This window comes from Athene noctua, chromosome 5 (genome assembly GCF_965140245.1).
Source record: "Athene noctua chromosome 5, bAthNoc1.hap1.1, whole genome shotgun sequence".
NCBI lineage: Eukaryota > Metazoa > Chordata > Aves > Strigiformes > Strigidae > Athene > Athene noctua.
The window spans coordinates 44,213,330-44,241,109 of record NC_134041.1 but is presented as its reverse complement, the minus strand read 5'-3'; the positions used below and the strand labels follow the sequence as shown (position 1 = coordinate 44,241,109).

Here is a 27,780-nt window from a genome sequence, read left to right as displayed (position 1 = left end):
GCAAACCCTATGCATCAAGTGATGTAACAGAGAGAAAAGAAGGAATAAACTGCATGCTAACTGTCAAGAGACATGAGACCTATATGTTGCATCACTTATCTTAGAGATGTCCAGGCTACAGCTAGGAGATGGTTCCTCTTACCAGTCTCCTACCCTCCTACACAGGATGCAAGCATCAGAAATGGGGGCTGCCTATAGATGAAGGCAAAAATCTTACAGACTAAAGACTATTACTTGAATTTCAGTTAACAGGAACAATAGAGATCTCTGTGCAAGACCATCAGAATTCCTTGATAGTCAGTAACAAGATTCCTTGCGGTTCCTCTCTGCCATCAAACACTCTGTATCTGCGCTAGGGAATGACTTGCGGTGACAATAACTTTGGAAGTGTGACTGCAGCTACTACTGATAGAAAAGGAAGAAATTAAAAGTCGAAGTTTAAACAAAGGCAAGAAGTGTAGTATTTCAGAGAACAAATTAAACTGCTTGAATCGATGTGGGTGGAACATATGTTAGAAAACAGAAGGATGTCTAAGGCATTTAAATTTCACAAATTTGCATGAGAAAAATTAAAAAGACTAATAAGATCTACAGGTACCAATAGGCACATTTATTATGACTTATACTTTTATTGGTTCTGAATGGTAAGGTACGCAGATTTTAAAAAAGAATAGCTATGACTTTTTATTATTCTTTCATCTTCCTATCTCAGTTTCTTTTTTGTATCACCTGCTGCATTTTGCATAGTTGCACCAAAAGTTATTTGGGACAGCCACAACTGTTCTTTATATAGATAGGTTTATAGAGCACTCAAACACAGTGGAGGCTAAATTCCGATTAGTGTGGATAGAACCTACTATAACTACAACAATGTGATACCTAAAGGCTCTGCCACTATTCTTTCATCTCTAGGTAACAAGGTTTGTGAAGCTCCACAAACTGGGAAATAAACACACTTTCCCTTCCATGTACTCTCCATGAAAATTCACATAAGAAGGCTTAATGCCTAATAACATCACCAGGACTGGATAAAGGAGGATTTAAATTCCCATTATCCTTTCTAATGAACTCGTGACTACAGTCTCAAAATAGACTGTTAACCCAGAACAGACAAAGGAACTGACATAATTTTTACCTGAAAGAAATTAACTGAAATGCTTTTACAGCTGTCACTATCATAAAGAAAGCAAAATTTCTAAATTCTCTGGGATAACTGTAAGTAAGTTTGTACTGGGAAAATCAAGCACACTCTTACCTCTCACCCCACCCCAAGAATGCTGTGGTCAAAAGGCTGGCATCACCCAGGTGAGAGGGGGAAAAAAAGTTACCATTTAATTCAGTCTGAATGACAAGCAGCATGCTTGATTAGATATACTCTTGATCAGGTGCTAGAATAGAATTTAAATAGTATCCCTGTCTAGTGAAATTATCGTTTCTATCACTTCCTAAATGAGAACAGATTTTCAACAGACTCGCTGAAAGTTTTTTTAGCCCATAATACATTTTTGGTAATTATTTTTAAAAGCTGTCATGTTCAAGTCATGTATCACCTCACCAGTTTAGTTCTCAGCACAGCAGTACTTCCTTTCCCTCTGGAAATAAACACGAGACTATGTTGCTATTGTTGCAATAGTTTTCTAAAACTGCTGTTCAGTGTCAAGTATATTGCAGCACAAAACCTTTCAGTCTAGATTTTCAAGTCTGAAGAGCAGCACAAGCTTAGAGAGGTTTGTTTTCATCACGTCTTTCAAACTGCATGAGAAGTTACGCAACTGTTTTTCCCCCCATTTAACACACGTATTGTTTTCATGATTATAATACTCGGAATTTGTTCTGAAATCTGAAAAAAACTCTGAATTCTTTTCACATGGATGACCAGCCACTATAATACCCGCAGCAACTTCACTCTGCCGAACAACTAGGAATGCCACTGTGTCTGCAACTTTTTGAAAGCAGAAGGTGTATATTGTTATGGTTTCTATTTAGGGCTGTAATCCTCAAAATCCTCACTCGTAATCCTCCTACCAAAAGATGGGTTTCAAGCGAAATCAACCTGGAAAAGCAGGCAACTTCTGCTTTTTTTAAAAAGCAAAGCACATGCTTTTGCCTACCTTAGACCAACATAGTAAATATAATACTATAACTGAACAGCTCCTTCTAACCAACAGCTTCTACGAAGTTTAACTTTTAAAGGCAGGTGATCACGCCCGAGTTATTAACGAACATAGCGCAATATCAATGATATTAATTTCAAACACCCCTTCTAATAAAAGGCCTTTTTAGCCTCCAGTTCTCTCGTACCTGCTAGTCCTTTTCCCTTCCAAAGCTGACCAGCTGCAGGCGTGCTCAGGGGCCCTTCACCTACAATTACGCCGGAGGTCAGGCCCCGGGGGCCACGGCTGAGCCCCAGCACAGAAACCGCGCTGACCGCAGCCTACCCACGCGTGGCTGGGCTGCCCCGCCACCAGCAGAGGCCAGGCCGCGTGGGCATACGGGGCTGCATCGCTTTACAGAGCTGGAGAGTCACTGCTCAGTCTCCAGGCACACGCAACAAGCCGCCGGTTATCGGTTGGCTTGCTTGGGGTTTTTTCCCTCTGAGGGGATGGGACGGGAAGAAAGAAATCCCAAGTATTCCCGAAAGTGGCAGGCCCGGTTCCGCGGTACAGACTGCCCCGCTTCCTCACCCTACCCGCCCGCACGGCGGAGGGGAGCGGCCCCTCGCCGTCCTGCCGCCGGAGCCACAGCCCCGCTGCCGCCCGGCGGCGCGAGGGTCAGGACGGCTCCGGACAGTCATAGCGGGACCCCGCGGGGGTGCGGGGTGGGGACACAGGACGGCGGCGGGCCCAAGCCCCCACCCGGAGCAGCTGGGCGGTGAGTCCCTACCTGCCGGCGTCCGATCCCACCGCGGCGCACAACATGCCCGCCCCTCAGCCCCGCTCATCCCCCGCTGCTATAGCTACGGGCAGCGCTGCAGCTGCCTCTCGCGAGAGGCGCCATAGTCCCGCGAGAGCCGCGGGCCGTGCCGGCAGGGGGGGCGCCTCCTCTCGCGAGAGGGCCGAGGGGGCTCTGTCACGTCCAGTCGTGTCCGGTTCAGTTCCGTCTGGCCCGGTTTTTTCACCGCCATTTCTCATTCCCTCAGCGGAGGGCAGCTCTCCCCCTGGTTAGGGCGCTACGGTGGGCAGGCGCCCTACCTCGGTGGGCAGGCGCCCTACCTCGGTGGGCAGGCGCCCTACCTCGGTGGGCAGGCGCCCTACCTCGGTGGGCAGGCGCCCTACCTCGGTGGGCAGGCGCCCTACCTCGGTGGGCAGGCGCCCTACCTCGGTGCTCCGTCCCAGAAGGGGCGACAGGTGTCCAGTGTGTGTAACTAACCCCCTCGCTGGGAGGCAGCGCCTAGGGCTGCCCCTTGACCCGCCCGTAGCTAGGAATCACTTCAGGTGTGCGTGAGGCCGAATCCCCCAAACCCTCCTTACTCCGCCGAGGTGCCGGCGCTGAGGGGTCGGTGGCTGCCGGGCCCGGGGCGGGAGAAGCGCCGCTCGGGACGGGGCCGTCCCGGGAGGGCGTTCGCTGCCGGCAGCACCGAGGCTCGTCCTGCCCGCAGCTCTGTCCCGCGGTTCAGCTCCTTCAGCCGCTGCGGCAGAGCTTGCTCTATAGAGCTGCTTGGATAGAAGCAAATTTTTCACGGCAGAAAAGAAGTAGGTGTGCTTGCAGAGTGTGTATGATCTCAACGATCCCAAAGTATGGGCTGTGAGAGCTGACAGGACTGGAGCTAAAGCACAGGCACGTCTAGAAAAAAATTCCTTGTAGTTTATGTGAGAGCTGGGTTTCCTCACAGGTTAGAGACATAACATCATATGTTTATCATTTGTCCAAGTACTTCAGGTGTGATTAGGCCGTTTCAGGATCTGGGAAAATTTGCATAAGGCCTTTACAAATTCATATTTTAATTTTCTGAATACTGGTCAATGTGTAAAATTAATATTAAGCCCACATTCTCTGAATTGCATCAGCTTCACATAGTAGTATGTGATTTTCCTGTCACCAGGAGAGAGTCCTGGTAATAACATTAACTGGCATTTTTTGCCATATCCAAAATACCCCTTTCAAACCCACAGAAATAAATGGATCCTTTTCTGTGAATTCAGGATCATGCATGTGGAGAGAATTTGAAGATGACTGGGGGGACTGCCATTTCCATGAGCAGTGGGTATCTCAGTGCTAGCCTGGATAAACCCTGGATAAACAATGTAATTAATTACTCAAACATGAATAGGTGAGGATTTACACACTTTCTTTTCCGCCCTTGTATTTCACTGTTCCCAACATCTGAGAGATACATCTTTTGTAACAATCCTTATAGAGGAGTGCCACCAACTCTGTAAGTTGTGGAGGAATTTCTTTTTGTCCTGTTGTTGAGGCCCATTTTTACATATGAGAAGTGAGTGAGTTGGTGCGTAACGTTCTGTATCTAAAACATGTATTTCTGTGTGCCAGAATTACTGACTTCTGATAATTCAGGTATACTGTCAGTGGTATACCAAATGCGTAGAGTATGCCTGGAGGACTGTGACTGCCTGTTTCCTGCCCAGAGCAAACACTTAAAGCATGTTGTTTGTATATACAGGTGTCTGCAATACTGTTTGTGCCACTGGTGTTAATATGGCATTTCTAATACCATTAAAACAATACCAAAAAATGTTTGTGCATTTGGAAGAATGCTTGGTTACTTGTGACTTCCTATCCCATTTCAGTGTTTTGCTTCGGGAATCAGGCCAACTATACTGGGAGAGAGAGCAAATGAGGAAGGCCTCAAGCCTCTCTTAGGAGCCAAAGATAATTAAGAGAAATATTTAGAGATAGTAGATACAATGAAGCCCTAAATCCATGCTAGCTTCAGACCCATTAAAGTATGGCTGTTTTTATAATAGAATATGGAAGTAATTACTTATCTGAGCCAGGCACTATGGAGTTTGACTAAAGCGCTCTTCAGTGTAACTGAATTTGTATAGCATCTGTGAGCAGGAGAGGTCCTGCGTGATAAGGCCCATAGGTTGTCTTTAGGCTGGACACAGAAAGTTTCTCATTTGTTTGTTTCTCCTTCCACAGGCCACTTTGTTTTCCCAGGAGTGAATGATGTATAATCAGATTGTTGCTTAAGGCAGCAACTTCCCCCAGTAAGAAGGGAAATTCTGCAGAGTCCTTATTTACCCTTTTATGCAGAGAGATGTTTTGGAGCACAAGTAAAGCATTGCTTAGTGGGTAGCCTTTTTCACTGCTCTTAGTGCCCTCTTTGTATGTTTTTTTCTCCCCAGCTACAAATGCAGGGACCCAGAGCAAAACAGTGGTGCTGCCCTTGGCTCACATCTGAGTCTGGAAAGAGTTGAGATCTTTGTCAGCCTTTCATAGTATGGTTGTGTCTACCCTGTCCAAATTTCCCCAAAATAACTGTTCCCAGTAGGCCTTGTCAGAAGAACAAAGAAGAATAACTATTTTGGTTTGGCACTAGAAGAAGAACTTATAACCATAAATTAATCTAATTTATGCATTAATTTGTTCAATGTGGATTTTTGAAAGGCAAATGTTCATTATAACCACTGGCTAGAGCCATACCTATAACATCTTATTTTTAAAAGGGTAGTTGTCCCTGTCTGCAAATTTATTTATGTCAGTTCTCCCTGAATGTAGATCAGATAGAATTTTCTTTAAATGAAAAACAGACTTCTAAAATTTAAAAAAATGCACAAAACATTTTGTAGTTTTTATTGTTAATCAAACGGTCAAAGCAAAACCCCCCAAAAAAGAGCCTGCAGGTTTTCTTCCAAAAAGTTGGAATATGTGCATTAGAAGTTTTTATATAAAGAATGTTTATAAAACATATAATTGAAAATTAAAGGAAGAGTTTATATTTGAGAATTTGTTTATTAAGCTGACTGGAGCTTAGGTTGCGTTTAGGAGCATTGCTTCAGAGTGGTTCATGTAGTTCCCTTTACTGCATGTGTTAACACAACATATATCTGAGCAAGTACTTGCACTCATTAAAGCATCACGTAAGATGTACTGCAAGCAGAAGGTGATCATCAGAAAGAAGATGACTCTTACTGTGTGTTAAATACATAGAGAGCAAGAGATATGGCATAAAGGCACTGCTAATTGATTAAATTAGCTGAAGAGACTTTTACTGGCAGATATATGATGCCATGAATTTAATTAATAGTGTCTCAAATCCCACATACTCAGCAGTTCACAAAAGTTGTAGGGTTCCACAAAATGTGTGCAATCTTGCTTCTGCATGTGTCTGCAAATTCTGCTTGATTATCTGTGGTCCTGGTCAGGCACATCTCCAAGACAGAACAGGCAACTTGTCTAAACTAGTTTGTAACCTGCAATTTGAGGATTTGGGATTGGATGAGATTGCATATAAATGTATTAATGTGCTGTGAGCCAGCAGGCTGGCTTGCAAACTTTTCTATTACTCATTCAAGAGAAATTAGCATATGTGCTGCTGATGGGCAGCAGTGAACCTCCTAAATTGCCAGAGAAGTGCTAACAGCAGCTTATTGTGCCGAGGGGCCGTCCTTTGGAAGTGGAGCGCTTGCCAGATAATTGCACCTGTGGCAGTCTTCTGTGAAAGAGAACATACACTTGCAGACAAGCTAGGCAGGAAAAAAGCCTCAGTGCAGTGAATGTTCAATCCTTGTGCCACAAGACAGCATTTTCCATGGAGGGATGGCCACATGCAGACCTCTTTGCTCCATAGCAGAATGATGGTGTTCAGGCTCTTGGCTCTGTCTGGTGCCTGCCATCTTGTATGATTTAAATATGATTTTTTTAAAAAGTCAAACAAGACAAAGCCCATATTCTCTTAAAGTCTGAAACTGTTCCAGATTTTATTTCAGAGCATCACTAAGCCTAATGACAAAGCCATCTCCTCTAAATGCTCTGTCAATAACAACATCAAATCTAATTCCCAGATGTTAGTTCTATGAATTATATCATCATCCTCACTAATGGCAAGCTGCTCACATGAGAGAGACAATTATGAGATGCAAAACCTTTGATTAGGGAATACATTGCAGTCAAACGGAAGATTTTCTGCGCAACACAGAGAAGCATACCAACAGTGCTACTACCTGCTGAATATTGATGCCATCAGCTATAACTTCAGGCAAGATTTTAAAACATATGAGTCCACATTTATGAATAGTATTGCTGAGATTTTGTGAAGCACCCTTCTTTTACGTTAGAACGTGGGCACTATTTTTTATGCATTTTCAGTGTTGCTTACATTTCAAAGCTTGGAAACTGTAAAACATTATTTCTAAAAATAACACTGTAAATAACTAAAAATATAAGAACTTTTTGTCATGAATGAAAGATCTGAATGTCACAAAATTCTATCCAATCTGTTTTTCATAGGCCAGCCCCTTTCTATTATATGGATTTTTGGCTGCTGTTCCATGGAGTATAAGCTTAATATCCAATATATCCTCTATGAGGGAACTGCAGCCTGACTTTACAAGAGGATGTGCTCAATAATTTGTTAGTTCTTTTTTATCTCTAACCACAATGATCCTGCTTAAAAGCACATGACTGAGTTTCCATTCTGTACCTCCTAGTATGTGGGGGAAATCCACTGTAATTAAATCTGATAAAATCCTCTTATTCCCAATATAAATAATTCTCTGACACAGGCAATTCCCCTGAGTCTACATCATAGCACAAGGAAAACAAAGAACAGGAGCCGTTACTTACTTCCTCTTAAATATTTGATCATTTTGCACAAACTTCATCCCTGATTAGAGTAGCTATAAGCCTCACTGAAATTAATTATTTTTGAGACAGAATTTGGATTACCAATTTTTCTCATTTTTAACGTTACTTTGACTAATGACTAAACTAGCATGTATCTTAACCTATGTAAACAAGAAGACAATAGTTGTCTGAATTGTTCTACAACATGTAGTGTTGTATTTCTCATTTTGTACTAAAAACAAAAGCACATAAATTCTGCTTGATAGGATTTGAGATTGAAAGCGTACTGGTAAAAGAAGAACTACATGCCTCATTAAGCAAATTTACCAAAACTGAAGGATCCTCTTAGCTTGCAAATATGAGTTATATAAATATTATTAATAATTTGCAGTGATACAATACTAATTCCAAGCACACTGCAACTTTTTATCCCCATTTAGGGTTCGAGTTAATGGACTGCACAGACAAAAACTCTTGTCCAACAGTACATAATGAACCAGAGAGAGCTTTGGGTATATACCCAGGCCTTTGATCTACTTGCTGGATGATGCTGCTTTCCTTGTGCATGAGAATTTTGAAACTACGCCACCAGAGAGCACTGTGTTATTTCTGCACAGTATTTCTTACCTTTCCCTGCATGTTTAAGGACCTATTTTATTTAGTCTTTTTTATTATGCTCCAGTCAAACTCAAATGCTTGTTGTGATTATTTTGGAATTCCCAGACATTTCGGTATCATTGCCCTGTGTACCAACAGCTCTTAGTTGCCCTGACCAGACTCACCTAGGACCTTTACCCCACTTATGGCCCAGAAACCCCATTTAAGCTCACTCCCGGGCCTGGGGTCCTTGTCTGAGCTACGTTGTAGGAGTGCTAGCCTGCACTCTTGTCTCCTGGGTGGACCTGAGACCTGTGCTGGAGCTAGCCTGTCACCTAAATGGACTTTGGACCCACAGTGTAGCGTGTGTCCAGTGCTGTTTACTTTTGCTCCTGACCAGGCTCCATGAATAGTCCCTGTGCTTAATTCATCCCCTCACCATGTCTGGGATAACTGATGGACCTTGTCACCAGCACTCAGCTCTGCCTGCCATGCTCAGATGTGGTGGGCTTGTGTGCTGGTTGGTGGGGGCACTGTCTGTGTTGGGCATGCCTGGGGCTCACCCCTCCTCGGAGCAGCCAGCTCTCTCTGCACCTTGACATATCTAACTGGTCCATGATCTGGAACACCTGCTACTAAAAATAGACCATGACATCCAGGTACCAAACTGTCTCGTTTCTGCTGCTCCTCATATATTTACCATGAAAGCATCATGTGTTTCACTTAAAAAGTAATATAATTATGTATTGTAAGAGTCCAAAATCCATGTCAGAAAAGGAGAGGCAATAAATAACATATTTGGTGGGAAAATACTTTGATTAGTGTCACCTAGTTTTCTCTGAAATTTCCTGTCTTGCTGAACTTCTGGCATTCTCTTTGTAGCCTGGTTTCTTAGAATATAGTTAGAATACTTTTCAAACTGGAAATCCATCCTCCCTTAATTACAATGCAATTGAAAAAGCTAGATTGATTAAAAATGTTGGAAAACCTAACACAACCTTATCTCCAAACAGAGATCAAATACAGAATAAACAAGTAGTTTAGTAGAATGTGACAATTGCCCATTTAATTGTCTTTCAAGAGTGAAATTTGCATGTATTTATGTAGGCATTGAAAAAGGAAATCGATGGGGGAAATATATTTTCAACTAATTCATGGATCCATTTTATCCAAAGTTTTTCTGAAGATTTGTTTTCAACTCAAACTTCAAATACTTTGTAGGAACATGTCAAAAACGACAACCTTTTTCATTTTTGCTGAAATGTTCTTCAGAAAATCAAAGCACCACCTTAATGTTTCTAAGTTTACTCACAGAACTGAGTTATGGATATTTCTTAATCATTTAATAGGGCATATAATAAATGTTCTTTAGCCATTTCGGCAGGAAGATTAGGAAACTACTTATTCATTACTTCTGCAGCTTGTTATTATTAGCACAATTTTTAAGAGACCTCAGGGTAGCCCTGGCAGTAGCCTTTTGGAGGAGTGTAATAAAGCTAACCTCATAACTATCTAAACAGAATAAAAAACAAATACATGGTTGTAGGGATTTCTAGCCAAGAAGGAAAAACTCCTAAATTAGAAGTACTTCAGTGGAGCTGTCCCTGTAAATAAGCTGTTTAGCCCTGTTTATAAGAGGAAATGTTTATCTAAAGAAGGCACCAGGACAGATAAATCCAAACCAGTCTCCATGCAGGCTGAGGTGTGGTAATAAAACAGCACTCTTGTATGTTTTGTGTCAGAGTGCAGATGTCCATTAAACAGAAAGGTATTTCATGCAGAAAAATAAAGCTCTTCATTGTTTTTTTCCACAGTGTCTGCCTTTCTTCCTATATGTGTGGCATCAGTAAAACTGTTACAAGAAATGGAATAGACTTTGATGCTGTGCATTTGAGTAAGTAAAGCACTGTGCCGGATGTCAAATTATTTCTGTTATAATGAAAAATTTTTCTTTCTTGCTCTGTAACTATGGGCAAGTCATCTCACTTGGGTGTGCCTCTGTTCTTTCCTGACCTATTGCCTTCTTGATCTCTCTGTGTGAAAAAACTCTTAAGCTATCACCTATTTTATACTCTGTAGAACTGGGGAATCTTGGGTGACAGTGAAATATTGTAATGTCGGTTACACTGACAGGATGACTTACTATTTTATCTCTGATGCTGTTATGATTACCTGTATCATTTCCTCTCAAAGTCATCATTCTTCACCATCGGTTTTGCAGTGTTTATCCTGGTCTCCTTGATGTATTATGAGCATCCCCATCAGTCCCCAATCTTTCTTCCCATGCTAACAGTCTAGTTGTGAGATTTAAACTTCTGTTACTGCTAATCCCCAAACTGATTCAGCAGCCTTTTTTAAAGAGAAAATACAATGGCTTTTTTTCCTCTTGGTGTTTTATTACTTGTTAATATATGACAAAACAGATTTATTATGGAGCAGACAGGCAGCATTTAACATTGCTAAACAGAAAATCACTTCCTAGTTTTGCCCTTTTATGCCCTGGTGAATAAAAAGCTCCTTTCCTTCAAACTGTTTCTGATATGGATTAACACCACAGCAAAGATAAGTTTAGAACCTGCTAGGAAATTGTCTGGGCTACGGACAAAAGAAAGGAAGGGCTGACAGAACTAGTGTTGCACTTTTCAGCTCCTTGATATCAACTTGCAAATAGAAAGGGCTGAGAGAAAAAGAAGGCCTTGGCAATGGGGATTTACAGCTCTTCTGTTTCACCACTTCTTGGCACATTGACCTCAATATGGTACTCAGAGGAGTCTCCTGAAGGCATCCAAGGTATTGGGGTTCTGTTGAAGGAGGGTCTGTTGCTGAAATTTTGATTATATATCATGAGAGATTCTGGAAGCAAAGGGCAAATATCAAACTGAGGCACTTTGAAGGTCATCCGTTTGGCTGCTTTCTCATAACCCCCATAAGGCATGGCAGTCCTGGCATAGAGGAATACATGGAGTTAACAAACAGAGCATAGGTAAATGACGGGATTTAGAAAATAAATAACCAACATTATTGAGACTGTAAATGTTACCACTGTTGCAGCCGGCTGGCCAACAAACCCTTCCCAAGAATATGTATGTATCCATTGCCTATGTACTAAGAAAGATTTAAAAACAACCCCCCCATACTGCTCCTGTACACTTCCTTCACCCCTGTTGCATCAATCTCCATCAAACTGTACACCTTTCACACTTGTTTGTACCCTCTACATGTAGGAGGCAGAGGCTGTGTTATTGCAGAAATGAGTGGGATTTGGCTTTGTCCTGGGTACTGATGTCCTGAGACTATGGAACTGGGTGGCAAAATTATATAGAGATGCTAACAGAAAATTGTTGCTACCCTAGAAATATTTGTAAAACTTTCAGTTCTTTTCAGAAGCAACAGGAAGATCCTGATTCTTATCTGAAGTACTGTGAAGTATATGGCTTCTGATCATATGTATTTTTCCTGAACTCTTGAACTTTAAATGGCTGCAGTAATAAACAGTGGCAAGCTAAATCTCCCTAGTCAAATGGGGTGAGAAAGAAAGGAAAATAGGATTAAAGTCCTCATATCCAGCTGTGTAGGTTTTCTGTCCATAAACTGAATTAAATCTCTAGCTCTTAATATAGACCTCCAAACGTTTCATACATGAAGACTGTGTTAAGCAAAATGACATGTAGGCAAAACTTATTTACATTGCACAAGACAGGAGGGCTATGGCCAGGATTATTGTGTTTTCTCATGCTAAATAAATGGAATTGAATATCCAAGAAGACTTACCGGTTAAAAGACTTGTAGTGGGGGAAATCAGCTTTGGGACTGTATGACAGTAAGTCAATGGTGAACTGACTTTTGTCCTCAGGGCTGATACCCATAGCTCGTTCCCATGGGGAGATGTAAGTTTTAAATACAGTGATTTTTTTGCCTCCTGACTTTCCATCTGTAAACAGAAGGTGGTAAAACACTCCAGTTAGATGACACTTACTCTACATTGCATTTCTGTATTCTGCTGTTGGGAGTTGAGACACCAGCTTTGTTTCCAGATTCTGTAACTCCTAGATCAAGTCTGAGATTTTATGGTTGGATTTCTCTTTCAAAAGACTGGAAAGCAGGTGTACCACAATCTAAGAGCCACTCATCCAGGAATTTGCATTAGAGCATATATTTGAAAGCTAATTTTTCATTCTTCTCTCTGGTCGCTCAAATCTCTTACCCAAAGAACCAATGTCCTTACACCATCATCTCTTTTGCTACTTCCAGGGAAGCTTTAGACAAGGCAAAATGCTATCTAATTTCATAGTTTTCTTCTCTGTCTGATCATAGCAGACATAACCCCTCCACATAAACCTCACCATCATCATCATATGCAATAAACAAAGCCCTGACTGTAAATTCCAAAATTAGGTTCAAACTTTGAAGTTGGATCTGACTGACCAAAAATCATCTTATTCAGGGTCTGGGCAACCCACAATCATCTTTACTAATATTTTCCTCAGTAGTTCATTCTTGAATGTTCCAAAATTGCCATCTCCCTTGCCTCAGTAATTTTATAAGTTGTCATTTTCTTTGTGATTACATGAAAAGATATTCATATTTTCCCCCTCCTGAACCAGAATGTTAGAGACAAGGCTGGCTCAAACACTTCAGGATGGCTAAAAGGAGTCTGAAAATATGATGGGGTATCTTTCAGGATGTTAAAATCCTGTCAATGGCAGAGCTGCACTTTGCTGTTAAGTCAGACGCTTGACTGCCAGAAATTTTAGGTTAACTTCTGGCTGCGCCATTAGCAAATGGGCTTAGACAAGGGTTTTAATTCTCTGCCTCTTTTTTTTTTTGCTTTTCTATTTTTTCCTTTTTTTTCCTTCCAGTTGTGTATAATACTTCCTTGCTAATAAGAGCATTGGTTGTGTATTGATATGTAGCACACTTAAGATTTTCATCCTTCTTAAACCTTAAAACTCCTGAATAATGACTTCTCCTTAGCTTGATTAGAGTAGAAGGGAATAATAGGTTAAAGGAGTTAGACATTCTGGTGCTTTCATGGTGCTACAGTTTGTGTAGAAAACATAAATCCTTATGAAATAAGTGGCAAAGAATGAACACTATTAGTCTTATCTGAAACTTTCTTCTTTATCACACCTTCTTTCTTTGTCTTGCTTATTTTCTTCAAACCTTGCCAAATCCTGGGCTTTCCTGGTTTCAGCAAATTGCGGACATGTGCAAGAATCTCATTTTCATTAAAAAAATAAAAGCAACTACATCCCCATCCCCCCACCCCCCTTCCTGTGTAAAGGACTCAAACTAAGTAATTAGAGGTAAATTGATTGCTAGGTTGAAAATTAAAGGCAGTTGGAATTCATCTCTGCAGTAAAAGCTGTGGGATGATATTAATCCTCCCTCTCCCTGCACACAGAACTAAGATAACAATGGAGAAAAATCTCCTGTAAGACAGAGAGTCTACACAGATTTCTATTTCACAGGGATGCCCATAAATTTAAAAGCTGTTTTTGATATAAAATGCACATTCTTCCAGAATGTAAATGAAAAACCTTGCATTTTAAAAGTCACTCGTGGTCACTTACAACAGCAGTTCCTGGTTCCCAAGCAAATTTGCTTTTTCTTGTAAAATCCCATAGCAACTGTTAAAATAACGACTTCACCTGCTGATTCTCATACAAGGGATTTGGTTCTAGAGGTTTCCGGCCAAACTAAAGAAAGGGTAAAATTAAGCAAAGACTAAATTAAATGAAAAATACTTTTAGTTGTAAAGATATTGCTTCAGCAGACCAGTGGTGATTACCAGATAATTTTTTAGAAATATTGCTGTTCCTTCTGAAGATTATACAAAAATTGCTGTTTGTTTAGGTGGAAATTTTGATTTGAAATCAGGGCTGATATACTCGGGACTGATGTGTCAGGTCAGACTACTGAGCTAAAGAGCTAATACTACTATCTCCAGTAGCAGTTCAGTGTGAAACCTGTGAAAGGAAAGGGTATGCCATAGTGGCATACCGCTGTATCAACCTTAGGAGCTCAGTAGTCACATTTCCTATCATTTCTTTGGTCCAGCCAAGGAAGGTATTTCTGCTTCTTGCCTATGATTGAGCAACACAGAAGCATGCAAACAAAACTGTCAAGCTAAAGACAGTTCAGCTTTTCTAGAGTTTGCAATGGAACTTTGTTTGGAAGAATTCAGGTTTTAGTCAAATTAATTTACTTGTTTCTAAGAGTAAGGTTAGCACAAGCCCTGACAGCTTTAGCTATTTCTTGGTCTTGCAGAGAGATACTTGCCTTTTCCAGTATCATCGCCTCCTTCTCCACCACTTCCAGCCAATTCCCCTGCATGCTCCCCTTCGCTGCCCCTAGGGCCTCCTTTGCTTCCAGGCCTAGGAGGAACAGCGGGATACTGCTGCTTACTGGAGCCATGCTGCCCAGCTGTCACTCCTCCTACCATCCGCCCGTGGGCATAGCCATGAGCATTTTCCCCGTAATGCCCGCCCGGTGGGATGAACTTCTGAAAGTGATCCTAGGGCAGGACAAAAGAGAGTAGTAATCCTTGTTAGAGGACATGGTCCATTCACATTTGCAGAGTTCGGTCCCAGAACACGAACTCCCAAGTCTTCATGATGTGACCAGTTTTGTGTCTCAGTCACAAAACCAGTGGCAGAACTTTGTGTGAGTTAGTCTGTATATTCAGTATAGGAGCTATTGTAGAACAGAAGCAAGGGCAATGGAAACACACCTTTTAATGGACACCTCATAATAATTTTGTATGATCAGAGTGAGAAGAGAGAGATCTGCATATTGTGGTCCCAACAGTGATCAGTATGAAATACAGGAGGAAGGGAAAAGAAATACAGCTTTTGCCAAAGCAGGTAAAGGTCCAGACAGAGATACATTGGCTAACCTGTGGGAAAGCAAGCTGGACAAGAAATAGGAAGTGGTTTAATGTCAAGGTTAAGATAGCCCAGCAAAGTCAAATTGATTACAGTGTGGGAGCTAAGTGTTACAGGGCACCAGAACAACAGGTACCTGTGACAACATAAAAGCCTGGAAGATGACTGCCCATATGTCTGTTTTCCATATATATGAAGGTCTGCATGGGGAGGGGTATTTACGTGTTGAGGAAGACTGAAGAGAGAGCAGCCTGGGAAAACATGAAAGACTTCCTGGACACCACAAAAGGAAAATGACAAAAAGGAAGAGTTTAGTTTGCAGCAATATGTGCATTAATACACCAAATCTAACTAGCAACAAGACAAGAAACAAAGCTGTATCCAATAAAATCAAGTTGCTCTTATTTTGCAGGCCTCTCCCCAGTCCAGGCTGGAAGGCACAATCCCTGCAGTACGTAGTGAAAGATCAATCAGTCCGTGCAAGATTTATAGACTCTGTGGTGCCAGCACAAGGTCCTGTCTTTGCACACAGCAATTTAATAAATACTTGTGTGGAACAGAAACTGATATAATATGTTCAGAAAAATGTTTTATGTATTGGTCATAAGTGAGATCAAACTGGACTCCTATCAGATATAAAAAAAGTATCGCTTTTGTATTACAGCCCACACAGCTGTATAATACAAGTAACCTGGGTTATACACCACATATGGTCTTTCCTGTCGGACTAGGGGACTGGCTGCAGATGTGCAAAGATGTAACAGATACAGCTGAAGTGAATGAATCTGTGGTTCCTCCTGCTGCAATTCTGCTTCTGTAAATTCATCTCAGGCAGTCAATGGGAGACAGAAATGCCAAACAACCTCAGGGCTGGCTCTCACAGGGTTAAGGCCTTCTCAGGGCTCTTACACCTAGTACAGTTTAGCAAAAAGCAGCTTTCCAGACTGTAAACAGGCTTCCAAGGCCAGCTGTTCCATCAGCTAAAAATAGATGAGGAGTGAAAACCCCACAAGGCTCAAGGCAGAATTATCTAACCCTCTGCTCCTTGTGTCTCCAGCAATAGTGTCCAGGGTTTCACAGCAGGTCACCAGGCTGCAACCCAGGCAGGGAGCCAACTGCAGGCTGAAGTAGCAGAGCTGGTGCCCCCAGGGCCTTTAGGGACTGCCTATCCTTCTCCTAGCTGTAGGGAATTCCCTTTTTAGGAACATAGGAGATAATGTTTCCCCGAATGTTGGCAAGCACTGAGAGCTGAGAGGATTGTGAGCATTAAGCTGTACACAGGAGATAGCAGGGCAATCTGTTCAATTATGCATGGGAGCTATGTTGCTGTAAAAAGGCAAACCGGAAAAAAAAGGGTATTTTGAGGGCTAGGAGTCAGAACAAGGTTATTCTCAAAATGTTAATATATATGCAAGGTTAATGCTTCTACTGATTTGCTCAGTAATTTCAAAACAGGATTTGCATCTGGTTTCCTTCAAGTTTCACACATGCTATATGCCCTTCCTGAGAATTAAATGCTTATTTCTCTTTTCCTCTGGTTACTTACGTGCACTCTCCTGGAAAAAAAAAAAAAAATTAAAAAAAATGAAAAAAAAAAAGTCACAAAACATCAGCATATCATGAACTACAGTAAAAAGGGCTGGTTTGATTTTGTGCATAGCAGTATTTGATATGACCAGGAAGGGGCATCATTGTCATCTGGTGTTATTTTAAATTGCAGTATTACCACTAAGCAAGAGAGAAGTTTCTCTGAAACACAAGGTCTGCTTCAGGAAAGCCACACCTAAATCTTATTTAGCTGCAAATGAAATTAGTTTGATAGGTCTCAGGCTAGTTCATGATTCTCCATGGACCCACTGGGAAAGTATCCTATGTTCAGCAGACACCTCCGTTCAGATTGGAAAGACTTACTTTCCATGCAATACCCCAGTCTACTTACCTGCTAGAATAAAAATGTAATTTTCTTTAGTTTTGGCCACCACAATAGATGGTCTTAGCTCAAATTAACAGAGGCAAAGGCAAATTGATCTTTCTGAAATCTCAAATCTTAGTGGATTCAAATTAGCTCATTCCAAGAGAGCAGAGCTCCAGAATGACAGCCTAGCATGAGTCTTGATGTAGTCAAAGCTGGGTAGGTGCAGCTTTGTCTCCAGTACTTACAGCATGCCTCTGGTCAGGGTGTCTGGAGTGAAATACAGCTTATGATTGAGGGGAATGAGTGTCTTGGGCCATTGCTAACAGCATGTGGAGCTTTTATGTATATGCATATTCACATCACAAAACCAGCCTCTCAGTTAGGGTTGATTGACCCTATTGGTGGAAGTCCCAGGAGGGAAGCCCAGGAGTGTCAGCTGAGAAGGATGATAAATAACCTTCTCCTCTTCCCTCTGGGGGCAGATCACACAGTTTGTCTGTGGTAGCATCTGCACTGTCTGTCTGTTGCTGGAGGTAATGGGTGTTACCAGTCCATGAGCATCCCTAAATCGACTATAACTAGAGAGCAATTATGGCAAGTTCATGTGATGTGTAATCCCCTGTGTTGGCTAAACAAATCTGGCTCATATCTTTGAAGTCCTTAGTGCTAGCAAGAGCCTGATCCTGCAGTGTGGGTGCCTAGATGGATGAAGTCTGAATTCTCTAGGGCTACTGCCTGTGTCTCATGAAAAATAAATAATGAAAGATGATCCAACTAATGGAGCTGAGATCTCTAAGTATCTCAAGGCCCTGACGTCACTGCAGGCAGTCCCCAGGAGGAGACACGGTGTGCTCCCCATCAGCTCCTTGCTGTGCCCTAAAGGGAATGATTGAGGCCACCAAATGTGTTTCTATTTCCACCTCACTGATAAAGAGCTTCCCAAAGGTTTGATGCCTATGTGGTTACTAACACATCTGAAGTTACTGTGACTGCGTCCTCTCAGTGGCAGCCACTCAAATGCTCCTTAATGGTGGGATGGGAGATTTAAAATTCAGATGCTTGGAGAGTGACATTGACTGCCTGCTGTTTTTGTCGAAGTGTGTGCCTTGGTCCTTAATTTGGAGTTGCATAGCCTTAAACCTATGATTCACTTTAAAAAAAAGATGAAAATAAAAAGTAACATCAGCTGTTGAAGTGTCTTAAGCTATATTTTTTTAAAACATGCTTCCCCAAGAGGAGGGGTTGAGCTTCTGCTTTCTATTTCCATGTCTACTTCTGACTTGCTGTTTAATCTTAGGCAAATTATTTTTTGCCTCTATGCCTGAATTTAGCCATCTAAATAATGGGAATTTTTATCTCATACTACCCCAAATTATTTATATCTTATTTGTATATTTTATATTATCCTTGCTGCATCTGCTTTGTGGATGAAAGAAATTGAGTTTCTGAATTTCAGTCCAAAGTTTTCTCACGGTGTTTCAGCAAACTGCTGGGGAAAATAAAAGGCTCTTCTCTGTCATTCTGCTCTTTCCACACCAGTCACTTCTTGATTAAGAAGGCATCAGATTTCATGTTCATTCTTACACAGCTTTGGGTGTAGTTGGGACCTCTAGGTCTTCTGCATCAGACCAATTCCAGGACAGTAAGGCTCATTTTGTTAGAAAAGTTACATTTCATCAAGCTCACTCCACTTATGTCATAACCTGAGACTCTGGTATCTCAGCTTGCGGTTATCCTGTAATGTTTGTTCAAGAGGTTTAATATTCTCTGCAGAACAGACTTTCTAGAAAGAATGCTTTACCTTACATTTTCTGTTTAACCCTACCACCAACGATCTTGATTGGCATTCTTTTAAGATTGGCATTCTTCTAAGGGGTAAATAGAGCCATCAGTGCACACTTGTGCATTAAACCAGGCAGTTGCATGGTAACATCTCTGTTCCTCTGTCCTTACGCTTTCCTTCAGACACTGTATCATGTCTGGCTATTTAACATGTAAGATCTCTGAGGCAGGTTGGTTGTGTACTTCTGTCTGCTGTGAAGCACCACTTTTGGTGCTGTAACATAACCACTTCCATTTTCTTCCTGCCGTCTCTGCTTACTCCAAGTTCTTGTTCAGCAGCAAAATTAATACTCAATTATCCAGGAGAACAGTAATCCAATTCTTTAACCCTTTTTCACTTCTTATGTTTTGTTTCACAGTTATTGTCTGAGTTTATCTGAAGAGACCTCTTGACCTGAAGTCCAGCAGAAATTACTTGCCAACACATGTTCAGCTTGTTTTCATACAAGCATTGCTAAGATGTGGAAACTCCATTTATTTTAACTTGTGGGCAAGTCTAAGAAAGTATCAAGGTTGGGTTTTTTTGTTTGTGGGCCTGCGGTTTTTTGATGTACTACTGCTGATAATTGTCTATACAGATGTTGATTATTCCACCTTCTTTTAATTTAAGATCTTGTAGGTAAAGCAGAAACAGGAAAAAAAAAAAAAAAAAGGCAAATCAAGTCTTTCTATAAACTGTCTCCTGCATGTAACTCAAATAAGGCCACAGGTTTTGACTAGCAGAAAGACTATTTTTAAGGATCCTCACTGGAAAAACAGCATAACATCAACACCCAAAAAGCATAACTATGATTTTGTTCTCAGTTTCCACTTGATGATAGCAAGAAGGTCTTACACAGAGGCTCCCAAAGCAGAGGTGAGATCTTGAGAGGAGTTAGGGCAATAATGAGTGGGGCTATAAGGCTACAAAATGCAGCTTCACATGATCTTGATGGATTTGAGGCCAAACAAATTTAGCATTACGGAGAAAAGGTTTGTGAACTGCTGATCTATTAATTGCTGAACAGTGAAGTGGAATTTAGGACATCCAGAGATAAGACTGAGACTGTCTCCATGATTTTGGGTGATTTGTTAACCTACCCCATGGTTCAGTTTCACTGTTAAAAAATAAACGTAGTAATTTCCTTCATGCTATAGTTAGTCAGATGCTATAGTAATAGAGCACATAGCAAGATAGTGTTTCATCATGGTCTTTAGTCAGTAGTAAACTGCATCTTGCAGCTTCACAGTGAGGTTGATAATATCCTCCGAGATGTGGAGAAAACCACAGTTTCTGTGACAGGATGGCACAGCCTGGTGTGAGGAGAAGAACTCCTGATTTACTAGACAGGGCTCAGCAGAGCTCAGCTTCTCCAGCACAGCACCAAATGAGGATGTCACATGAACTCTCCCTGTTTGGCAGGGTATCAGTGTGCCCAAAGTGTCAAACTCAGCCCTCCCTAAAAAAATCACCTTGTACTACATATTTGCAAGAGAAGAGGGTCACGATATTAAAAACAGCTATACAGTAGGTAGTGCATTTCATTTTGCTCATGCTGGGAATGGTCAGTCCTTTTGACTGTGGGTTTAGCTATGGTTTGCCTTTAACTGGAGCTGCAGCAGTGAGAGTGGCAGGTTTTCACTTTTGCATGGAGCTGTCTGATGTTCCTACACACACAATAGGTAATGTTTTCTCCACTGAAAGTAGGGAGAGTGGTCAGATTGTCCAGTGTGGTTGGTTGGCTGGAGAAGAAGGAGAAGTAGGAGGGTTGATCAATGACATGTGGCTTCTGAGATCTTCTCCCTTGTGTGGGAGGTTTATGGCTACAGCACAGGCTATTACGGGACCCCTTATATAGTTTGGATTTGTTTTTAATAACCTTTCTCATTTTGTGTTTTTATATTACATTACCTTTCTGTTAAACCTTTTTCTGGGGAAAGAAACAATGTGTACTTATCCCAGACCTTTCTTCCCCTGCTTTACTAAGAGTGTCCTGACAATATTCTAAGACAGTTAAGAAATCTATGATATAAAAGAGAAAACACAGCACCAGCTTTAAATCCCTTCACTGTCCTACAGCCTTAAAGGCACAAAGACTTCTTTGGGATGGGGAGCAAAGGATGTGAAAATTAACTGGGAGGGGGAAGTAACTGGAAGTAACAGTAGGCATTCTTTACTCTGACATTATCTTCCTCCTACAGTTCCCTTTTGTTTAAGCCTTCTTTCCTGCATCCGCCTTTGAGCAGAGCCAGGAGCAAGAAAGGAAAGGAACAGAAGGCTAATCAAATATTGCAATCAAAAGGGCTTTTTGATGAAAGTTATTTGGCTCTAAGGTCAGGCACTGTCCTGATAGTTTGGAAGATAACAGGGAGGCCACAGATCTGTTGCCTTTACCTGCCCAAGAGCAACCAGCTCTCCAAGAAGATGGCTCAGTTGCTGCAATCACTCAGCTTTTCTTCTCACTGCTCTGGCTGCCAGCAAAGGTGCTAACTCATGTTGGCTGTGGTGATGAGAATAGTTGTCTACGGAGGCAGTGGACGCAGCCTGGCAGAGCACACAGGGCAGCCAGCAAATGGCAACAATTATATTTGTGATCCTGCTGAGCTGGCCCCAAGCGAGGGCTCTAGGGCACACTGAAGTCTTCCTGCACTGACCAGTGGAGATTTCTTCTCTGTACCATGAATGTGGAGAAAAGAGCCCTGAAAGTGAACCATGGAGGATTTTAAAGCAGAGTACCAGCTGCTGTTTGGAGACCATGCCATTGTTCTCATACAGCAAAGCCGTAAAGAAAAACCTTGGCTTGTTAAGTTCTTGTCTAACCCCCCAGTACATTTCTCCACAGCACAGTATCTTAGTCTTGCTCGAAGAGCTTGGTAGCAGGCATGTTCTCACAGAACAGAGGGACAGATTTGCTACAGAAAGGGTATGGAGTGGAAGTCAGATGCAGATGAATAAACAAAGTAGGAAAAACATCTAAAAAGAAATTATTGTTATCAGCCTTTGTAACATCAGTCTTGGAGGGACACTTAAGGCCTTAAGTGACACCCTTAAATTTCTGAAAGTTTGGACTTCCTACTTTCTATTCCCTCACCTTATTATTTTCTCACTCCTCCTCACTGCAGCACATTCTGACATATGATCCTGGCCCTCATGTTTTAGGAGCTCTGAGATTGCTGAGTATTTACAAAACCAAATTGTGTTTGTCTAGGATTTTCATCTGAAGAGTCCAAAGTTCAACACACTATTCATTCTCACATCCTTCCTAGGAGATAGCTCACTGAAGAGATGAACTACTTAAAGCACAAAGAGATGAAGAAACGTCCCCAAGTCTAACAACACCAGATATGTTTGTTATATCTCTGGTCTGTCCTTCCTGATCTGTAATCTGACCTACTGTCGTAATTTTAATAACTTTTTTTTTTTTCAGGCATCTTTCCACATCCTGCTTCCCAAACTGTAGTTTTTAGAAGTGAACTACAAAGATTTACTTATTGCTGCTTTTGAAAACATCAGAGAGCTAAAAATTAGCATGTTTTTGTTTGGCAGAACATTTTCTTCAGCTTGAGTTTTATTATTTTGCTTGAGTTTCCTTGGACTAGAAAATAAATTCCATAAAGGGATAAAATGACACCAAATAAATTTTAAAGAACTTCAGAAGACAAGATGCTACATCAAAATGCATAGGAACCTGAAATGTTTTCTATTTGTTTACTGAACTGCTGACAACCATATGAAAGAAGAGTTTAATTTGTAAAAGTGTATTCAGAAGACTGTAAACCAACAACTAACTGTAGAAAGAAGTACAAAGAATAAACAACCATATGAACTCATAGGAAAGGGGAAAAAAAAAGAATGTCTGAATTATACACCTTATCTGATAGGAAAATACTTTAGAAGCAAACAGATGTAGCTTCCAGCAAATAAACTGAAGATATTCCAGTGTCAGGTTAAAGGTTTTTCTCTGAATTTTTACTTATGGAACTTCTTGCAGAAATGAACTGAGGACTCTGTCCAGCAGGAAGCATAAAAGTGTATCCTAGGTGGGACCTGAAGTCAGACCTGAATGGATCATTTCCATCTTGCAGAGAAGAAACGGATTGAGTACAAAAACAATTAGTCCTGCCCTCTGCAGCTCTGAACACCTGCCAAACATGCAGTCCTCCCTCATGACTCAGTGCTGAATATTCTCATGCTTCTGCATGTGTGATACCAACTATTTGCCAAAGGAAACTAATGCTGCTGCCGAAAAGAAATAAAACTTGTGTGTTTATATAATTCTGGCTTTTTCCTGCACTTCTCTGCTTGTAGATCCTTCCCGTCCCTTGCCCCCAGTTGCCCATGCACATACAGAGAGAGGAGAGCTTGGGCACACTCCATTGCCATTTCCCCTGGGTGTATGGAACAGCTTTTTAGTTTTAATCTCCAACCTACCACAGAATTGTCAGTGAAGGCATCAGGGTTATTCTCATAAATGAACTTCTCCACCCTCAGCTGACGTAATTTGAACATCTTGGATCCTTTGTTAGTGAGGAGAGAAAGCTCTTCTAGCATCACATCTCTGGGGATGCTGATCTTCTTCCCCAGGTTCAGCTTGGACACCTCTTGTGGCATGACTGCAAAACATGAAATGGGATGCTTTAGGAAGTGCTCTGGTCCAAGCCTCTTTTCCATTTCTTCCCAGCATCAGTAGTGGCTTCAAAGCAGCCAAATTTACTCCAAAATTAAGTTTTTAGGAAATAGCTATGCACCACATTTTTACATTTATGAAACTTTGGATATAGATGGGTGGACTTTACTCTGGATTGCAATCAAGGCAAATCTGCACAGAGATGAGTTGCATAAGGGTAAAGCTAGATGAACATGTCCCACATCTGAAGCATCTCAGTCCTTACTACTGCCTCAAAATGCACCACTGCTGTGTCTGGTTACTGCCCTACACTCACCTCCCCTCTGCTGGAATTAGATGAGGCAGTCAGCTCTTTGGATTGGGCTGACATGTAATAAATAAAGCGCCCTGGAATGCTTTGGTTTAAACATTATCCTGAAACCATGGCAAGATTCAATGTTTTATATATTTTTATTTGTTTGTTTTAAAGAGAATTTTTTAAGGGAAGGGTAGTTAAGTTCTCTTCAAGTCTTAATATGCTGGTTACTTGATAAGTCCTTTTCCATTTAATTTGGTGGCACCAATTCTCCATCAAAGCAATGGATTCAAATATTTGTAGTGTAAGAATCTTGCAGAAATTAAGTAAAAGCTTTTCGTTCAGAAACAAGCAACTTTTCCTAGGCTTTCTTTTTTCTGTATTAAACAAGGTTAAGACCACTTATCTACCTCTACATCTCATTTACAACAGAGAATGAATCTCCATCCTTAAACTGCTATAAAATTGGTATAAGCCCATTCATTTTATTAGACATTCTCTGAAGAAATTACTACTTTTTTATATAGCACAAAAGAAAATGCCCTTTAACTGAAAATTAGATTTTTACTTGCCTACTTACTTGAATAAAGGATTATGAACAAACAGAAATATACATACCTGTACCCTAGCAAAGAAGTTTCTACAGCCCTTTTTGGGGGCTGAAGAAAGGGACAGCACTGAATTATTACTTTTCAAAACCTCTAAAAACCTTCCCCACAGTGTCAAAAGTAAAGAGAAGGATATCACAGTTAATTAAAAGTCACCCTACACAATACACAGGTGTTGTGTAGAAAGAAAAGTGTCCCAAGTAATATTCTTCCTGGTGTATTAACCCCTCCAAGAGACTGACTTTTTCAACTAATGAGTGCTGGAATTAAAGTAATTCTCTCACACAGAGGAAAAACAAATTAGAGACAAAGGTTGTAAGAGAGAGAACAACATAGACTCTAACTAGGTACTGCCATACTAATAGCTGTAAAAGATCATGTTCTCTTTCCATTCAGACTGGTGTGCCTCCAAATTAATGCTGCAGGAGAATATGCGTTTATGAAGTCTTCATAAGTGCGTGAAGTGTGTGTGCAATGCTTTTGGACAGTAAATCAGAAAATGTGTGAAAGCTGAGCTTTAGTAACATTTGTGGCTCTGCCTCCTGATATGTTCTCTGCATGTCTTTGTCTGGGAATTGAGTCAGACAGAGTGTGAAATTTTAAAGGCTTTGAAATCCAAACAGTTCTCACATGTGCAGTTTTGCATATCTTACCTTCGTGTGTCAACTTCCCAATGAGTTTAGTGGACTTTTTCCTTTTAACAGGAGCAGGAGTCCCTGCAAGGGGCATTCCCACAAAGGGTTCTCTGCTTTGCTCTAAACACAAAGGAAATGGAGAATGAAACACTGGAAAGGTATTTCTTGCCTCTCTTTTAGTTGCAATCTACAGTTAAGAGATACACAGCCTTCATTTCACACACAGGTTCTTTTCTATCCCTTCCACATCAAGGAGCTAGTGAATGGTATCATCCCATACAGAATATCATCAGCAAGCCTTTTTGGTGTTCTCTGAAGACTTAGCATTATGACACAAAGTATGTCAGCAAATCACAGCAGAAACATTACCAAGGTGACATATAGCATTATCATCCAAAACAGGCATTTCGATTGCAACATGGCAGTCTCCCAGCACCCATGTGTGCCCCAGTGGTCATCTTGTGCTGCAGTAACAGAATGAAAATTTGCCCTATCATACCATATTATAATACCGTGCAGTTATCATTAGATGTTAATATATATTTTTGTATAAAGATTTTGGGTGAGTCCATGAGTTATTTGGGAGCATTTTGAATAATGTGCAAATTTGATTTGAATATTTAGACAGACCTATTAAAGTTGGAATAGGTATTCAGAAAGCCACTAGACTAAAAGTTCTGGAGAAAAAAAAAAAAAAAAAAGATACAAACCAAAACCCTAAGTATTGTCTTTTATGACTGGTACTGTTTTGTTACAGAAAGGCTGGAGGAAGAAGGCACAGGCAAACGTGTTAAAGAAAAGTTGTTCACCCAATTTGTTTGAAGTCACTTGCACCTGTATCTTAAGCATCGATCTTATTTGCATATAATTTTGGAGGGGGGAGAAGAAGAGGGAGATTTCTTCTGGTACAGTGTTCCCCATCTCTGTCCTCAGATAGGATGAGAGATCTGTACTGAAAAGTCAGGGAAAATTAGGAGAAATCTCAGCAATTCCACTACAGGCAGCTTCTCAGAGCTCTTCTTGGGGGTTATCACACATAATGTAATTAGGGCAAATGTTTTGCCTTCACTTCAACACTGTCCATGCACAAAAAACAGCATGAGGGGGACAGATCCTCACCTAATACAGTACAATACAATGAGCAAAGACCCATTGACTTCAGCAATAGCAATAACTAACCATCTCTGTTCTTGTGCTTCTTTGCACTTTAGTTGCTTAAAATTTCAGAACTGAAGACATTGAATTTTATATTTTAAAACTAGCAAGCAAACAGCTGGCTCTAGGACTTTGTACAGTACCCTTGTTGTGACCAAGACATTTTTATCTCCTATGTATTTTGCAGTTTCATTTCACCATTGCTCCTTTTGCAACATGAGTTTCATGTGGTGAGGTGATAACTGCTAAAAGAAGCCCAGCCACAGCAAATCAGCTCCAGTCACATTGGCAGATACTCTCTTGGATTAGTTTTTCTTTCAGATTTCCAAGCTTTTCTTTTCACTGAGATGCTGCCTGTGTAGTTCACATGATAAAAGAGCCCATCCTGGTGTATTCCCAAAGCAAGCATGAGCAGGTGCAATCATAAAGCACGCGCTGCACATTCTCCTCGAGCAGCCGGACATCTGCTTGGCTATATAAAAGAAGCAGGCCCAGCTTGACAGGAAAGGGGCAATGCTGCCAGGAGGCAGGTGGTGGTTGAGGAGGGGGTGGGAGGTTATGGCCCATCTGATGGGTCACAAGACTGCAAAACAGAGGGAAATCATCTGTATGCCCCAAACATAGACTCCCTGGGGCAAGACAGAAAGGGCTGGCCCTGGTGGGGAACTGTGCTCCTCTAGCACACCCCATCCCAAGGAGCAGAGAGAGCAAGACTGTCCCATTCTGTTGTCCTCTTTTACTAATCCAGTGGGGTTGGGGAGTGGAAAACCTGCTGCGTGCAACTGGTCTATCATAAGGAAAGAGGCAGCAGTATTTCACTATGGACAAGGTCCAGATCTATGCTGGGAGTACTGCTCTTCCAGCCACCCCACCACGGGGAAGCTGCTGAACCCTCAGTCCCCATTCTCCCCACTACCCCATACATAAAGCCAGGGCCACAATTATCCTTTTCTCCCGAGTTCTATCCCTTGGTTCAATTCCTCTGCCTTTTTCTGCATCAGTCTTTGCAGCAGTCATTTCCTTGGTTTTGCTGCAAACCAAACCAGCCTTTACCCTCACCAGCACCTGCTCTAAAGTATTTTGCTGCCCAGTCAACTCACCTCAGGCTTGCAGTGCCGGGCTCAGACCAGCTCACGAGCCTGCCCCAGAGCTCGGCAGTGGGCTGCTTCCTCCCAGCCCGTCTTGGGCGCTGCTGGGGAGGCTTGTCCAGCAGCCCTGCTCACCCAGGGTGCCTGGGCGCATGCAAGCTCTGCCCAGCACAAAGTGCTGATGCGAAGTGCTGTGAATTTGACTCCTGAAGGCTGCTCACACAGGCATCCTGCAGTTATTAATAGCCAATGGCCCAGAGGGCAGAGTCTCGGATAGCACTGCAGCCAGCTCCAAGGAGAGGGGTAAGGAAAAGGTTGCTTTTCAGGCCTTCTGAAGTCACTGCCTCAGTTCCCAGGATGACCAGGCACTCCATAGATGCTTCACTTCTCCTGCCTCTCTGT

At 41.6% G+C, this 27,780-nt stretch overlaps 2 protein-coding genes across 6 annotated transcripts in view; both read right to left on the bottom strand.

Annotated features, from left to right (window-relative positions):
- The window catches only part of USP54 (ubiquitin specific peptidase 54), a 110,982-nt gene extending 108,003 nt beyond the window's left edge, over window positions 1-2,979 (bottom strand). For 4 of the 5 annotated variants that reach the window (XM_074907259.1, XM_074907265.1, XM_074907266.1 and 1 more), the window contains exon 1: window positions 2,884-2,979. The gene's annotated coding sequence lies outside the window, so the exon portion shown is untranslated. Of the gene's footprint in view, window positions 1-2,301; window positions 2,360-2,883 lie in introns of those variants that run through there. The other variant, XM_074907260.1, reaches the window with a different exon arrangement.
- A 7,787-nt stretch (window positions 2,980-10,766) lies between these two features.
- Window positions 10,767-27,483, bottom strand: MYOZ1 (myozenin 1). The gene is made up of 6 exons (XM_074908321.1): window positions 27,391-27,483; window positions 25,154-25,255; window positions 23,402-23,583; window positions 14,629-14,863; window positions 12,118-12,277; window positions 10,767-11,288 (listed from the first exon to the last, which is right to left on the bottom strand). The coding sequence occupies exons 2-6, from the start codon at window positions 25,227-25,229 to the stop codon at window positions 11,057-11,059; spliced, it is 885 nt and encodes a 294-aa protein (XP_074764422.1). The 5' UTR covers window positions 25,230-25,255; window positions 27,391-27,483; the 3' UTR covers window positions 10,767-11,056.
- Window positions 27,484-27,780: the final 297 nt, after the last annotated feature.